Genomic DNA, 15927 nt, shown 5'->3' with positions numbered 1-15927 from the left:
GAAAAGGTAAAAGTTATCATATTAATAAAGAAAAAAATATTATATGCTGAGGTTGCTAATATCTATAAATATCTATGAATCCTGTATCCATGAAATTATGAAGAATAAAAAACAAAATAATGCTCATTTAAATATTTCCCTCAAATTGAGTCTGTCCTCTCTTGATGGAAATATTTACTAGTTAATTTATCTGTATTTTTATTACTTATTGAGTGATTCAATATTATTTCTATACAGGGGCAACTCTACCACTTTCAAGCAATATCTTTGCCTATCATAATGAATAATTATATATTACATTATTGTATTAATGATTACAGGATATCTCATACCAAGATCTCAAAGCACAATAATCCTAGAAAAATAATCAAAAAGCAAACCAAGAAGAGTAGTTAACAATAAAACTATTTTATATAATAGTTATGGTTCTTATGGTTGAAAGACATAATTTCAAAATAAATTAGCATTTAAAAATATGTTAATTTTTTATCTATCCGAAAGTGGTGAATTTGGCTTCAGGCATAAACAGAAACCATGTCATGAGTGATGTTTTCTGCTTATTTCTTGACATGTCTTCTTCTGTGTGGGTCTCAGTCTTAGGTACATCCAATGAAGACCAGAAAACCAGCAGAAACATCAGATATTAATTTAAGAGCTTAGTCCTAGAGGAAGAAAAAAACCACTCTTTTCCAGTAGTTCTACGAGTCACCTTGACTATACCAATTTGAATAACTTGCCTTTTTTTTTTTTTTTGCCAAACAATTTCCAGGCAAGAGATGCCTATCACTGGAGCTAAGTGTCAGCTCCATCCAAACATGGACTGTGAAAAGAATTAATTGCTCCCCAAAGGAAAATAAGGGACTTTTACTGGAAGCAAGAGCCAAGGATGCCCAAGAGGCAAAAACATCAAATGATCAACACATTCATGCATTATCAGTTAAGCCATAATTCACTGTTTTTTGTTTTTGTTTTTGAAATGGAGTCTCGCTCTGTCACCCAGCCTGGAGTGCAGTAGCACAATCTCTGCTCACTGCAAGCTCCGCCTCCCAGGTTCACGCCATTCTCCTGCCTCAGTCTCCCGAATAGCTGGGTCTACAGGTGTCTGCCACCACACCCTGCTAATTTTTTTGTATTTTTAGTAGAGATGGGGTTTCACCATGTTAGCCAGGATGATTTCAAACTCCTGACCTCGTGATTTGCCCGCCTCGGCCTCCCAAAGTGTTGAGATTACAGGTGTGAGCCACTGCTCCGGGCCCATAATTCACTTATAATAAAAAATATATTTATTCATATAAAATACCACATTTACACTCTTGCATTACAATTTATATTCTTGTATATGGTTTATATCAACTGTGACTCTAATTCTGTGTGTCATTTTTGAGACTCCAATTTGAATGTTTTTGTTCAGCTTATGTACAATTCAATCTTCTTTATATTTGTCCTTTTATATCAAGCTTTATTTTTTTTCTCAGAACCAGGAAAGAGCAATTGAAGAGAGTAGTAAACTGCAGCCAAAATTTAAAAGGAAACATTAGGAGAAACTTAGATTATTTTGTGGCAGGATGGGTGATTGATGGTGATATGGTTTGGCTGTGTCCCCACCCAAATCTCATCTTGAATTCCCACATGTTGTGGGAGGGACCATGTCGGAGGTAATTGAATCATGGGGGCAAGATTTTCCCTTGCAGTTCTCATGATAGTGAATAAGTCTCCCACGATCTGATAGTTTTAAAAATGGAAGTTTCCCTGCACAAGATCTTCTGTCTTATCCACTACCACCTTCTGCAATCATTGTGAGACCTCCCCGCCATATAGAACTGTAATTCGGATACCTGTTTCTTTTGTAAATTGCCCAGTCTCAGGTATGTCTATATCAACAACATGAAAATTAACTAATACAGTAGAGTAGGGCGATCCTGAAAATGTGGAAGCAATTTTAGAACTGGGTAACAGGCAGAGGTTGGAACAGTTTGGAGTGTCAGAAAAGGCAAGAAGATGTGGGAAGTTTTGGAACTTCCTAGAGACTTTTCAAATGGCTTTGTCCAAAATACTAATAGCAATATGGACAATAAAGTCCAGCCTGAGGTGGTCTCAGGGGGAGATGAGGAACTTCTTGGGAACTGGAGCAAAGGTGAATCTTATTATGTTTTAGCAAAGACACTGGTGGCATTTTGCCCCTGCCCTAGAGATTTGTGGAACTTTGAACTTGAGAGAGATGATTTGGGGTATCTGGCAAAATAAATTTCTTAGCAGCAAAACATTCAGTAGGTGTCTTGGGTGCTGTTAAGTGCATTCAGTTTTATAATGGAAACAGAACATAAAAGTTTGGAAAATTTGCAGCCTGACAACACAATATAAAAGAAAATCCCATTTTCTAAGGAGAAATTAAAGCCAACTACAAAAATTTGCATAAGTAACAAGAAGCCGAATGTTAATCCCCAAGACAATGGAGAAAATATCTCCAGGGCATGTCAGAGGTCTTCACAGCAGCCTTACCCATCACAGGCCCAGAAACCTATGAGGAAAAAATGGTTTCATGGGCAGGCCCAGGGTCCCTGTTCTGTGTGTAGCCTAGGGACTTGGTGCCCTGTGTCCCAGACATTCCAGCAGTGGCTGAAAGGGTCCAACATAGAGCTCAGGCTGTGGCTTCAGAGGTTGCAAGCTCCAAGTCTCAGAAGCTTCCACATAGTATTGAGCCTGCAGGTGAACGGAAGTTAAGAATTGAGGTTTGGAAACCTCTGCCTAGATTTCAAAAGATGTATGGAAACACCTGGTTGCCCAGGAAATAGTCTGCTGAAGGGTAGGGCCCTCCTGGAGAACCTCTGCTAGGGCAGTGCAGAAGGGAAAAGCAGGGTCAGAGTCCTCACACAGAGTCCCTACTGGGCACTGACCAGTGGAGCTGTGAGAAGACTGCCACTGTTCTCCAGAGCCCAGAATGCTAGATCCACCTACAGCTTGTACTGTGCACCTGCAAAAGCTGCAGACACTCAATGCCAGCCCGTAAACACAGTTGGGAGGGAGGCTGTCCACTGCAAAGCCAAAGGGACAGAGCTGCCCATGACAATGGAAACCCAGCTCTTCCATCAGCATGATCTGGACGTGAGACATGAAGTCAAAGGAGATCATTTTTTAATGATCTTTAAGATTGACTGCCTCACTGGATTTCGGACTTGCTTGGGGCCTGTAGTCCCTTTGTTTTGGCCAATTCCTCCCATTTGGAAAGGCTGTATTTACCCAATGCCTGTAACCCCAATGTATGTAGGAAGTAACTAACTTGCTTTTGATTTGACTGGCTCTTAGGTGGAAGGGACTTTTTACTGTGGACTTTTGAGTTAATGATGAAATGAGTTAAGACTTTGGAGGATTGTTGAGAAAGCATGATTGGTTTTGAAATGTGAGAACATTAGATTTGGGAGGGGCCAGGGTTGGAATGATATGGTTTGGATGTAGTCCCACTCAAATCTCATCTTGAATTCCTACATATTGTGGGAGGGACCTAGTGGGAGGTAATTGAACCATTGGAGCAAGTCTTTCCTTGTGATAGTGAATAAGTCTCACGAGATCTGATGGTTTTAAAAAGGGGAGCTTCCCTGCACAAGCTCTCTTCTCTTGTCTGCTGCCATGTAAGATGCACCTTTCACTTTCTGCCATGATTGTGAGGCTTCCTCACCCACGTGGAATTCCAATAAACGTTCCCTTTGTAAATTGCCCGGTCTCAGGTATGTCTTTATTAGCAGCGTGAAAACAGACTGATACATATGAGGACATTTGGAATATGCACATGTTGAAATACTGAGAGGAAAGAATTATGAAAGGGTAGGGCTAAAGTTCCTGAAAAGAACTATAAAACATCATGGAAAAGAAATTAAAAAAAATAGCTCACAATTTCTTATCATTTAGATATCACAATATTTCAATAAACACTTTAAAGTCATAGAATTGTTTTTACTTTCATCTGAAACTTGTAAGCAAAGTGTTGGCTTCCCCATGTAAATAAATGCCCTTTTCATTTAGGAAGCAGATTTCCCCACTAAATTAGAAATGAGCTTCATTTATTTCCATCTCATAGACACTATCTACTGGTCACAGAGTCATTGAACTATAATTGAATGAAATTCCTGCCATAGCTTAGCTCCAAAATTAGTATCGACAGCTCCATTCAACATCGTCTAATAGACTTCAGAAGGGGACATCTACTGTGTAATATCGTTGAGGTTTTGGATTTTTTTTTTAAGAGTCTCACTCTGTCGCCAGGCTGGAGTGCAGTGGCACGATCTCAGCTCACTGCAACCTCCACCTCTCAAGTTCAAGTGATTCTCCTGCCAATGTTGAGGTTTCAACATTTTGTATGATGTACTCCATTTTGTATGATGTATCATTTTTTACGATAAATACAGAAAATACTGTTGATGTATGTAAAATGCTTCAAAAGGTCTTGAGTTTTCAGGATCTTACAAAGAAGACACTATTATGATTTGGGTACTCAGCTCATTTTTTTCTGATGGTGGACTACCATTAATTTCCTTAAAATATCTTTGTTAGCATACGTGCAAACAAATTATGTTGACTCATAACCCATTATTTTATTTAGTACTAAAATACTGAAAAATAGTGTTATTTAGGTAACTTAAACATAGAATCCTTGTTTTGTCTACTTGTTAAACTTTCTACCTCCTGATAATTTCTGCAGAGCTAATTGTGTTCCTTGAATACCTTAGCTCAACTGTGGTTGACTAGCTCTGCAATGTAGGGGCTGTTTCTGTCTCCTGTATTTTGTAGTATTACTTGGTATTTCCAGCATCTCCCAGGTGGGTACCTTCCTCAATGTAATTATCATCCAGCTTATCCTCCCTTCCAACATCATTTATGAAAATGTTAAGTAAGTCCAGCTATATTGCTGACATCCCTGAAGCACACTCCTTAACACCTTTTCTTAACTTGATGCATTGCCATTTATCATTACATTCCTTTAGCCAATTTAAGTCCCAGGAAGAATGTTAATATTGAATCCAATTTGAGCTAAATTTTAATTAAGATTTCCTGAGACATTTTAAGTGATTTAAGTATAATCAAAATTGATATCTCCTCTGTTATCCCCATCCTCTAATTTTCTAATTTTATCCATACACAAAAGAGAATTAGTTTGTCTGGCTTGAATAGCTCTCTATGAATATATGCCATTCATTTTGACTGTTTCTGCAAATGTTTCTCCTTTGCCTTTAGGAGTATATCTGTCAGGCTTATACAAGTCCCATAATCATGTCATAAAATGCCTTTCCTTCTGGCAACCACATCTGTCCACCCCCAAATACCCAGTCTCAGGACTTAGTTGCATTAATGCCATTTCCTTTTTCATTCTCAATTGTGTTTTGCTGCTATTTATGTGGACATTATCACTCTAAGCGTGACACATAATAAAAAATAGAATATGCATAATATAACCTCTTCAGCATAGTGCAGTGTATAAAGTACTTTGTTTACATTTATTGAGGATATTAAGCATGAACTTTTGAATGGGAAATTAATTAACATGGTGTTCCTGAAATTGAATTCCAGTTTCAAGGTAAATGTACATGTTTACATTTGATCAAGGAAGGTATGTCAGCATCTTCACCGTATTTTCAAAGGAGTCTGCAAACTATAAAAACTACTACTTTTAGAAGTAATGTACTGAAAATATAAATATAAATAAATTAAACATTTCTACATGTTAATTTACTAGAATTACATGTGTTTTCTTCATTCCACAGAAAACTTTTAATTATATTCCCTCGTGTAAATTGAGACCACCTTTCTTTCATTCTTCACGTTTTGTATGATAAATACAGAAAATACTGTTGATGTATGTAAAATACTTACTATAAGATTTCCTGCTATAGTCCCTTTATATCCTTTTTCTCTTTTAATTTATATTTATCAGCAAGTCAAGAAGCCACCTTTAATATAATAAATCACTGTTGCTTTAATGTTGCTTGATGAAGTTAATCATTGTTATCTTTTCATATATAATAACCCAAATAAAGTCTTTTAGATACCAGTTGCTTCAAAATGATTATAGACATATGTAAATTAGTTATGCAGATGTCTACATGCTTAATTTCAAGGGCTCCGAATAGACTTCCTTTCCTCAAAGAAACATTTATTGGACAACGTTACCCTTGATTTTCTTATAAGGGGAGATGCATTTGTTTGATTGTTGACACGTTAATACTCTATGACTTATCAGTCCTTTATAAATCAGGGGGTGCAAGTTAAGAATCTTTCCTAGAGCAATTGCAAACAAAAAAGACACAAAGACGAGAGTCTCTGGGAGGAGACTCTAGGAGGAGGAGAACACTATGGAAGGAAAAATGAGAGTAAAAGGAAGGTTGGGAGAAAGAAAGGCAGACCATGCCTATTTCATTTTTTCCAGGTTCAGTCTGTTTCAATAAGAGTTTATGTGTCAAGAACGCAAGGTAAGATGGAAAAAAAAATAAATTTCCTATAGGGATATTAGATTTTCTGTTAGAGCTTTCCTCTTTTTCCCTTTGTTAAATTAAAATAAAGATAAGTCTTCAAGATCCAAAGTTTATTTCTTATCACCCTAAGAGAAAAAAAAAAAAAAAAAAAAATCAGTCTTATTCTTGTGATTGCTTCAGTATTGTAACAAGACACAGTAGCCTCAGTTTAAAACAAAACAAAACAAAACAAAACAAAACACACAAGAGTATATCTATCAAGCAAACCTCCTTCTGTTTTTTTCTTTGAAAGCCAGCTCCTTTTGTTGGGGGAATAAATGACATGGTGGTGAAAAGTTGTGTCCTAAGTGGATTTATGTTGTGATTTTCAATTCCAGCTCACTGCAGTCGACGCAGACGAGGGGTCAAATGGGGAGATCACATATGAAATCCTTGTTGGGGCTCAGGGAGACTTCATCATCAATAAAACAACAGGACTTATCACCATCGCTCCGGGGGTGGAAATGATAGTCGGGCGGACTTACGCACTCACCGTCCAAGCAGCGGATAATGCTCCTCCTGCAGAGAGAAGGTAATTTATATTAGAACCAATGCAGTCTTTTCATCGGGCCTTTTAACCCTGTAATTAAATTGAAGAACCGCGGCAAGTATTCTTTTATCCTATAAACATCTAAATTAGATCAGAAAAACAGAGAGACCAGAGTCTCAGGAATAGCATGCATAGACTGATTTGGTTAAATTGTGGGAAAAGGACAATATCAGAGGCATATTTCAAATTTATTATGGAAAAGTAAGGCTGCAGACAGAGAGAGAAAGGCTCTTGTCTTCAAAGAAATTAACATGTGTCAGTGGCATGTAATGTTTCAGGGTTTCAAAGTAACTTCTGAGTATCTGGGTAATAATTAGTTATGTAAAATAATATATATATTTAAATATGTATATACACACAAAGACACGCACACAGACACACACACACACACACACACACACAGAGTGAGCTAAAAGATTTCCTGCTATTACAATTGCATCTTTCTAGTCTCCCACCTGAGAAATCCCTTTTGTTAATTTATTATTTATTTCCAGATTTTCAGTATCATTCCAAGAAAATATGAATAAATATTAATATGCTCCTGCATTTTGCTGGGTTTTTTTCCCATTCACAATGAATGTATCCTGGGATCCTCTCTATGTAAATACTAGATAAATCCTTCAAATTATTTTTTTCACAGTTATGTAATATTCCTTAATAAGTATAAAACTATGGAAGAAGTCTATTATTGATAAACTTGTATTCCTTAATAAGTATAAAACTGTGGAAGAAGTCTATTATTGATAGATTTTTCAATTTATCCTCTTTTACTGACAATGGAGAAATATTTAACACTGAACATGCATCAGTTTGAATGTGTGCAAGTGTATCAGTTTTTTATATTGGTATGTTAAGCCCAGATTACAATTATTCTGCATTTTCTACTAGTGTTTATGTGAATTCATATTGTATATTTAAATCCTTATTATATTTGGGGTGTATCCTAGTACACAGTAGGAGGGATTAATGAAGTCATAGTTTTTTCCAGTCAAATACTCTGTGGTACCCACAAAATACATTGTGATATTCATCCAAAGATGAATAACATTGGATAGCTCATCTTTTCCTCACAAATTTGAGATGTTGCATTTATTATATCATATATTTTCTTATGTATTTTGATTTTGATCTAAATGTTCTATTCAATTCTATTATTTATATTTTATGAGCTATTACCACACAATTTTAATGATTAAGGTTATATAGTATGCTCTGTCCTCTGGTGCTACTAACTTACCTCAATGTTGTTTTCCCTCCAAAATGTTCCTTCTCCTTCTGTTAAGTTTTCTCTTTGACTTTAAATAAGCTAGTTCAGTGTTTTTGTTGTTTTTGTTAACTGTGTTTTTATTAGGAGCACAGGAGATTTATAAATTACTTAGAAATATATTATATGTGTTTGATGTTGAATCTTTCTATCCAAGAACATTTTGCATTTGCATTTTTGCATTTGTCCATGTATTTTTTTGTGTTTTTAGCAGGCTTTTTCTCTTTTTATGTAAGTTCTGTACATTTCTTGCTTGATCTGTTTCTACATCTTTTGTTTTAATTGCAAATAGGCTTTTTTCACCCCTAGCCAAGGTCTAACTCTGTCTCTCAGGCTAGAGTATAGTGGCATAATCCCAGCTAACTGAAGCCTCAAACTCTGGGCTCATGCAATCCGCCCACCTCAGCCTCCCTAGTAGTGGGGACTACAGGTTCAGGCCACCAGTCCTAGCTAATTAAAAACAAATTTGTAGAATCAGAATTTTGCTATGTTGCCCAGGCTCGTCTCAAGCTCTTGGCCTCTACTGATCCTCCCACTTCGGCCTCCCAAAGTGCTGGGATTACTGGCATCAGCCACAATGCCTGGCCTCCATTTTCTTTCTTTACTTTCATTTCCTAGTATACTTTCAATAAAAATGCTTATTTCATTTGTGACTTGAATGAGACTGCCTTAGTGTTACCCCATTAGTTTGGTCTATGATTTTAAAAACTATTAATAATACATTAAGAAAATACTCATCTATTTCTATTTTATTGACTTTTTAAAATAGTAATGGTGCTTTTCTCAGATAAAATAAATAACTATCATATATGAGGACAGTAATGACTTTTCTTCTTGAGTTGATGATATAGTGACTGATCTTACTGTAGCTCCTGTTTTGCATCCATGGTTTAGATGGATCTATTTTGCATCCATGGTATAGATTATATTAGGACATATTTTTTTTTCTCTTGAAATAAGCTGATATTATATGCTTGCTGATATTTTATTTAATAAAATTAGTCTGTACTTTTCTTTTTGAGAAATCCTATCAAGATTAGGTATAGTTGTCATAATACTTCATGAAAGAAACAAAAACACAAGAAATCCCCCAAAATAGTTAATAAGTATAATATCAAACATGAATGTATTATAAACATGTATAAAACAAATAAATGAGTCTGAATTTGGTTCTCTGGAAAGACACAACAAAAATAAAGACATAATTAATTGGATAAAATACTATCTAAGCTAATCAAGAAAAAAGAACGAGTAAAACTACACAATAAAATCTAATGAGGAAACTACATAGAAATAGAAAAAAAGTAAGATTCATAGGAGACAACTTTGCTTAAAGGTATGCAAAATTTGAAAACAGAAATGGATGATTCTTTTAAAAGATACAATTTACCAACAGTTCAAAAACAACAACAAAAAAGGAAATCTCAAGAATCAGCTAACTCAATATTACACCAGGTCCAGCAAGCTTGACAGAAGGACTGTAACTAAACTTTGCAGGGTGTGTGATCATCATTAATCACAGAGATATGGTTGGTGGAGTATTAGATTCTCATTTATATTTTTAAACTAGATTTCCTCCTCCTTAATAGTTTGTTTTCCTTTGAATCTCATGTCAAAAAATAATTATAATGCCCATTACCCCTCCTTGCTGTCATCGACAGATGATAGGTCTCTTCCCAATAACTTTTCTTCTTTCTACCCTCATATCCTATTGCCATCTACATAGTGGAAAGTCACACTTATTTCCTACCTGCCTGACATTCACTTCAACAGTACTCCTGTCAAACTTCACATTGACTTTATATCCAATAAGATAAGGCATCTCCCATCTTGCAGTCACTCTGACCAAACTTAAACTTAAACTCTACCAACTGAGCCTCATTGTCAAGATGAAGTTTCTATCATGCTGTTTTGGTTACTGTAGCCTTGTAGTATAGTTTGAAGTCAGGTAGCATGACGCCTCCGGCTTTGTCCTTTTGACTTAGGATTGTCTTGGCAATACGGGCTCTTTTTTGGTTCCATATGAACTTTAAAGCAGTTTTTTCCAATTCGGTGAAGAAACTCATTGGTAGCTTGATGGGGATGGCATTGAATCTATAAATTACCTTGGGCAGTATGGCCATTTTCACAATATTGATTCTGCCTATCCATGAGCATGGTATGTTCTTCCATTTGTTTGTGTCCTCTTTGATTTCACTGAGCAGTGGCTAGCCATAAGTAGAAAGCTGAAACTGGATCCTTTCCTTACTCCTTATACGAAGATTAATTCAAGATGGATTAGAGACTTAAATGTTAGACCTAATACCATAAAAACCCTAGAAGAAAATCTAGGTAGTACCATTCAGGACATAGGCACGGGCAAGGACTTCATGTCTAAAACACCAAAAGCAACGGCAGCAAAAGCCAAAATTGACAAATGGGATCTCATTAAACTAAAGAGCTTCTGCACAGCAAAAGAAACTACCATCAGAGTGAACAGGCAACCTACAGAATGGGAGAAAATTTTTGCAATCTACTCATCTGACAAAGGGCTCATTTCCAGAATCTACAAAGAACTCAAACAAATATACAAGAAAAAAACAAACAACCCCATCCAAAAGTGGGGAAAGGATATGAACAGACATTTCTCAAAAGAAGACATTCATACAGCCAACAGACACATGAAAAAATGCTCATCAGAGAAATGCCATCAGAGAAATGCTGGCCATCAGAGAAATGCAAATCAAAACCACAATGAGATACCATCTCACACCAGTTAGAATGGCAATCATTAAAAAATCAGGAAACAACAGGTGTTGGAGAGGATGTGGAGAAATAGGAACACTTTTACACTGTTGGTGGGATTGTAAACTAGTTCAACCATTATGGAAAACAGTATGGCGATTCCTCAAGGACCTAGAACTAGATGTACCATATGACCCAGCCATCCCACTACTGGGTATATACCCAAAGGATTATAAATTATGCTACTACAAAGACACATGCACACGTATGTTTATTGCGGCACTATTCACAATAGCAAAGACTTGGAATCAACCCAAATGTCCATCAGTGACAGACTGGATTAAGAAAATGTGGCACATATACACCATGGAATACTATGCAGCCATAAAAAAGGATGAGTTTGCGTCCTTTGTAGAGACATGGATGCAGCTGGAAACCATCATTCTTAGCAAATTATCACAAGAAGAGAAAACCAAACACCGCATGTTCTCACTCATAGGTGGGAACTGAACAATGAGCTCACTTGGACTCGGGAAGGGGAACATCACACACTGGGGCCTATCATGGGGAGGGGGGAGGGGGGAGGGATTGCATTGGGGAGTTATACCTGATATAAATGATGAATTGATGGGTGCTGACGAGTTGATGGGTGCAGCACACCAACATGGCACATGTATACATATGTAACCTGCACGTTATGCACATGTACCCTAGAACTTAAAGTATAATAAAAAAAAAAAAAAAGAAGTTTCTATCAACAGGTATAGCCCATGAATCCCACCTCTGTAGCCTTAACTCCTAGTACCGCTTCGCTTATACCCTTCTCTTTAGTTCCACAAAACATACATTTATTTTCTTCAATGCTCTGTAAATTGACATGTGAGTTTTCTTCTGTCTGTTAATGTTCTGTGGTATTTATATGTAAATACATCTTGGATCTGAAATCTCTGCCCCTGTAACTTCTCTTGAAAAGTTTTTTCCTTCCTCCTATGTTGGTTTTCAGTTTGAAGTTTTTGCTCCTGTAGATTTCTATATGTACTTCCCAAATAAGAGAATAGAATCTGTGAACATTGAACTGTAAATATAGCTTTTCTAGCACAATATTGGTGGAAGACAAAGGAAAACAAAAGCAATAATTTCTCTGTCTGATATCTACCAGAAAAAGCAATATAAATATCTGTAATCTTCATCTTAGAAACAAGCTAGAAATGCAGAATTACAAATAGACTCCTCATAGCACATATTGACATATTTAATAGAAAATAATAAGATAATACAATCATCTATAAGCCAGGAACATTATCTCATTACTACTAATTACTATTATCATATCAAAAAGTTGTCTATTTTATTTTTTTAATTATACCATTTCCAAACTTAAAGTATCTTAAGTCTATTTTTCCAAAGCTCTTCTTTATTCATATTTTATGTTATTCTTACCACAAATGTTATAGATGAAGTGTTTTTTTTTTTTTTTTTTTTTTTTTTTTTTTTTGAGACGGAGTCTCGCTCTGTCGCCCGGACTGGAGTGCAGTGGCCGAATCTCAGCTCACTGCAAGCTCCGCCTCCCAGGTTCACGCCATTCTCCTGCCTCAGTCTCCTAAGTAGCTGGGACTACAGGCGCCCACCACCTCGCCCGGCTAGTTTTTTGTATTTTTTAGTAGAGACGGGGTTTCACTGTTTTAGCCAGGATGGTCTGGATCTCCTGACCTCGTGATCCACCCGTTTCGGCCTCCCAAAGTGTTGGGATTACAGGCTTAAGCCACCGCGCCCGGCCATAGATGAAGTTTTATTCATGGCATTAATAATTTAAAATTGTGATTTCATAGTCTGAACCTCAGACCTGAAATTATTTATGACTTCTTGTAAGGTAACACCCTTTATTACAAAAAAAAAGTGTTTTATATTCACACATAGATAAGTAAAAATTCTCCAATTTATTTTACACATTTGTTCTTCTAGGATGTAGGGAAAAATGGAAAGCAGATTTTGAATTCAGAAGCCTTGTATTTATCTGCCATCATTAATTAATTTTATAATCTTGATTCAGTGAGCTAAATTTTTCCATTTTAAAATTCTCTTTTGTAAAATAAGAATCAAATTAGATTGTTTCAAGGATCTTTTTCGATTATAAGAGTGTTACCAAAACACCAAGTTTTCAGTCTAGGTCGTGCTGCTCACCACACAGAAAGCCAATCACTGACAGAGCAGTTATTGCCAAGGAAGAAGGCTTGGGTGCTGCAGCTGAGGCGACGGGAGATCAGTCTGAAATCCATTTTACCGATCAACTAAAATTATGGGTATATATAGCAGGGAAAAAAAGTAACAATGTGTAAAAATATAGGAACTAGGAACTAGGGAGGGGCAAGAAAGCAGTCATGATGGATGAGGGGTCTAGCATCTCATTGTCTGGATATGGTGATCTGGTGTGTTTCATTTCTTTAATACTTTTTTGAGAGGCTGCAAGTGGTTTCCTGAGGAAGGAACTCACATAAAACATGTAAGTTTCAAGCTTTAAGACCAGAGGATGAATTTCTATGTTTATCAAAAAAAGTGATTCTATGTTTATCAAAAAAAGTGATCTATGGGACTATTTGTTTGGTTTCAGTCCCCCCTTTCTAATTATCAATTCCTCAATCATGGGGAATTTGGTTGGCAATCTTTCTGGCTGCTTAATGCTGAGGAGGGGCATCATGGGCAGCGTTATACTATAGGTGATTTCATGGTCACCCAGAAATCAAAGGCTAATCTAATAGTGTCATTTTCTTCTGAAGCTCAGTATTTCTTTCCTCAGCCCCCAACTTCCAACAAAGGCAAGTCATAGCAGGACAAATCTACTTTCAAAATAAGCTTCAGGCCCATATGCTTAGCCTGATTAACCACCCAAAGTGCCACAAGAATCATTTTTTATATAGGTCCTACATTGGCTTGGCTGGAACCTTTCACAAGGCCATTTCAGTCAAAGCCCTGAGAAAATAACCACTTCCTCCAATTGTGTCCCCATTGTATAAGAAAACATGTTGTTATTAAATGTATGCAAACAAACACATCACCATCAATTAAGAATATTATTCTGGAGAAATTAGGCAGAGAAAAAATATGCCTCAAATTCTGTTTACAAAAGTATTCTCTACTTAATAAACTCAAAGCATAACTTTATAGGTTATAAATAGCTCTAAAAAGTTATCCAGACTCTGAAGAATAAAACAAAAAATCAGCAATATTTCAAAGATAAAAGCCACAAAAATTATTTCAGTCCTTCATTAGTTTAGTCCATGCAATCAGTTCTTGCCCTGCTTAATACTGGGTTAACAATCTTTATGAACACATCAGCCTTTAAATTACTACCCTGGAATTTTCCTCTCTAACCCAATGGCACAATCTCCAAAGTTATCAGTAACCTGCATTCAAAAGTTCTTTTCACAAACTCCACCAAAGAAGCAAGCCCTGGACTGTAGCTGATTATAAGTCACTTTTTGAGAAGGATCAAAGCAAAATAATAATTGTAGATGACAAAAGCCTTAAGACAGCCATAAAGACACAGCAGATAAAGAAATTTGGTTATTTCTGTGACATACAACAATTTAACATAATAATCATAATTATTGCTGACAACACGTATTGACATATCAGAATTTTAGGAATCTCATAAAATCCTCAATTAATAACCCAACCCTGTAAATATCAAACAAAGGAAGCTTAACATCACCTCAGATTTGACAGTGTCTCCTTTATAACTCTAACATAACAACTAAGCCTAATAAGCCTTATATGTCTCTCTTGAACGTCAGTGAAACTAATACCCAAAAAGGTTAGTATGAGATCAAAAAGACTGAATTTAGAACTTGAAATTTTGCTATTGGAAATTCTGTCAAATATAAAAGGTTTAAGACACTTGATAACATAAAATATGATCACAGGTCACTATAAAATATTCACTTATTTAGCCAAAATAATAAAACAAAAACATTTACCTTTTGATAGAGAGGTGACTGTTTCTTAAGCAATAAGACCTAAAAGTTAAGACAGCATGAGGCCAACTAATTCTATCTCTCACCTCTCCATTTTTTTCCCTGCAGTTTCCTCAAGAAGTGAACAAAAATACCTTACATGAAATTTTTGTTCAAATGAGAAAACCAAATTTTATCTTTGTATGGTATATTATTAATGTTAAATCTAATTTTAATAAAATCTTATATACAAATCTATCTAATTTTAATCAGTCTGACTATAAGATTTTCACAAACTTCTTATAGCCTTTTATGATTACCCATTAAAGAGTAGATCAACGCTCCAAGAAAACCCTGTTATTCTGACACATAGGCCCAGACACTGGCCTTGCATGATTGTGCTTTTGATATTAATGTTTAATTTACAGAAACTCTGAACTAAGTTTATCCCTCAAAATTGCCCCTTACCATCTCACACACCCACAGCTTCCACAATAGTTCCTGGTTCTACAGGGATTGAATAGTTTTAATTTCTGGCCCTGTGTCTCGTGAAAGCAGTTCATTTTGATTGTCACCTTCTCCTGTGTCTGAAGATGAGACTTTGACTGGTATCAGTGCTCAAAATTTAACAGAAGTCAGTGCTTTCTTCAGACCCAGGATTCAAAGACCTGTAAGTTAACAGCACAAGGATTAGTTAATAGGATATTTATACTACAGAAAGCCTATTATTCAAATATGTCACAAATTAAAACACAGTGGTTTGGAGTTTAACAGATACTACTTACAGCACTTCTAACCACTGTGTTAAAGTAGTTTGGTTACTCATTCCATATTTCTAATTGTTAGCATTTCAGTGACAGAACTGTGACCAAAAGCATCAAAGTTTTGATATGTCCTTTGCCAAACTTTTCAAAGTAAGGCAACTAATGTTGTTTTTTT

The 15927-nt window shown here is 36.0% G+C and overlaps 1 protein-coding gene across 1 annotated transcript in view; it reads left to right on the top strand.

The window, feature by feature from the left end:
* Positions 1–15927, top strand: part of PCDH15 (protocadherin related 15) — a 791018-nt gene that overhangs the window by 507817 nt on the left and 267274 nt on the right. The window contains exons 15-16 of the mRNA XM_026454840.1: positions 6839–7032; positions 9209–9230. Of these exons, the coding sequence (XP_026310625.1) occupies positions 6839–7032; positions 9209–9230 (216 nt within the window). The remainder of the gene's footprint in view (positions 1–6838; positions 7033–9208; positions 9231–15927) is intronic.

This window comes from Piliocolobus tephrosceles, chromosome 9, assembly GCF_002776525.5.
Source record: "Piliocolobus tephrosceles isolate RC106 chromosome 9, ASM277652v3, whole genome shotgun sequence".
Classification (NCBI taxonomy): Eukaryota; Metazoa; Chordata; class Mammalia; order Primates; family Cercopithecidae; genus Piliocolobus; species Piliocolobus tephrosceles.
The sequence above is the reverse complement of the archived record's forward strand: the minus strand, read 5'-3'. Positions and strand labels throughout refer to the sequence as shown.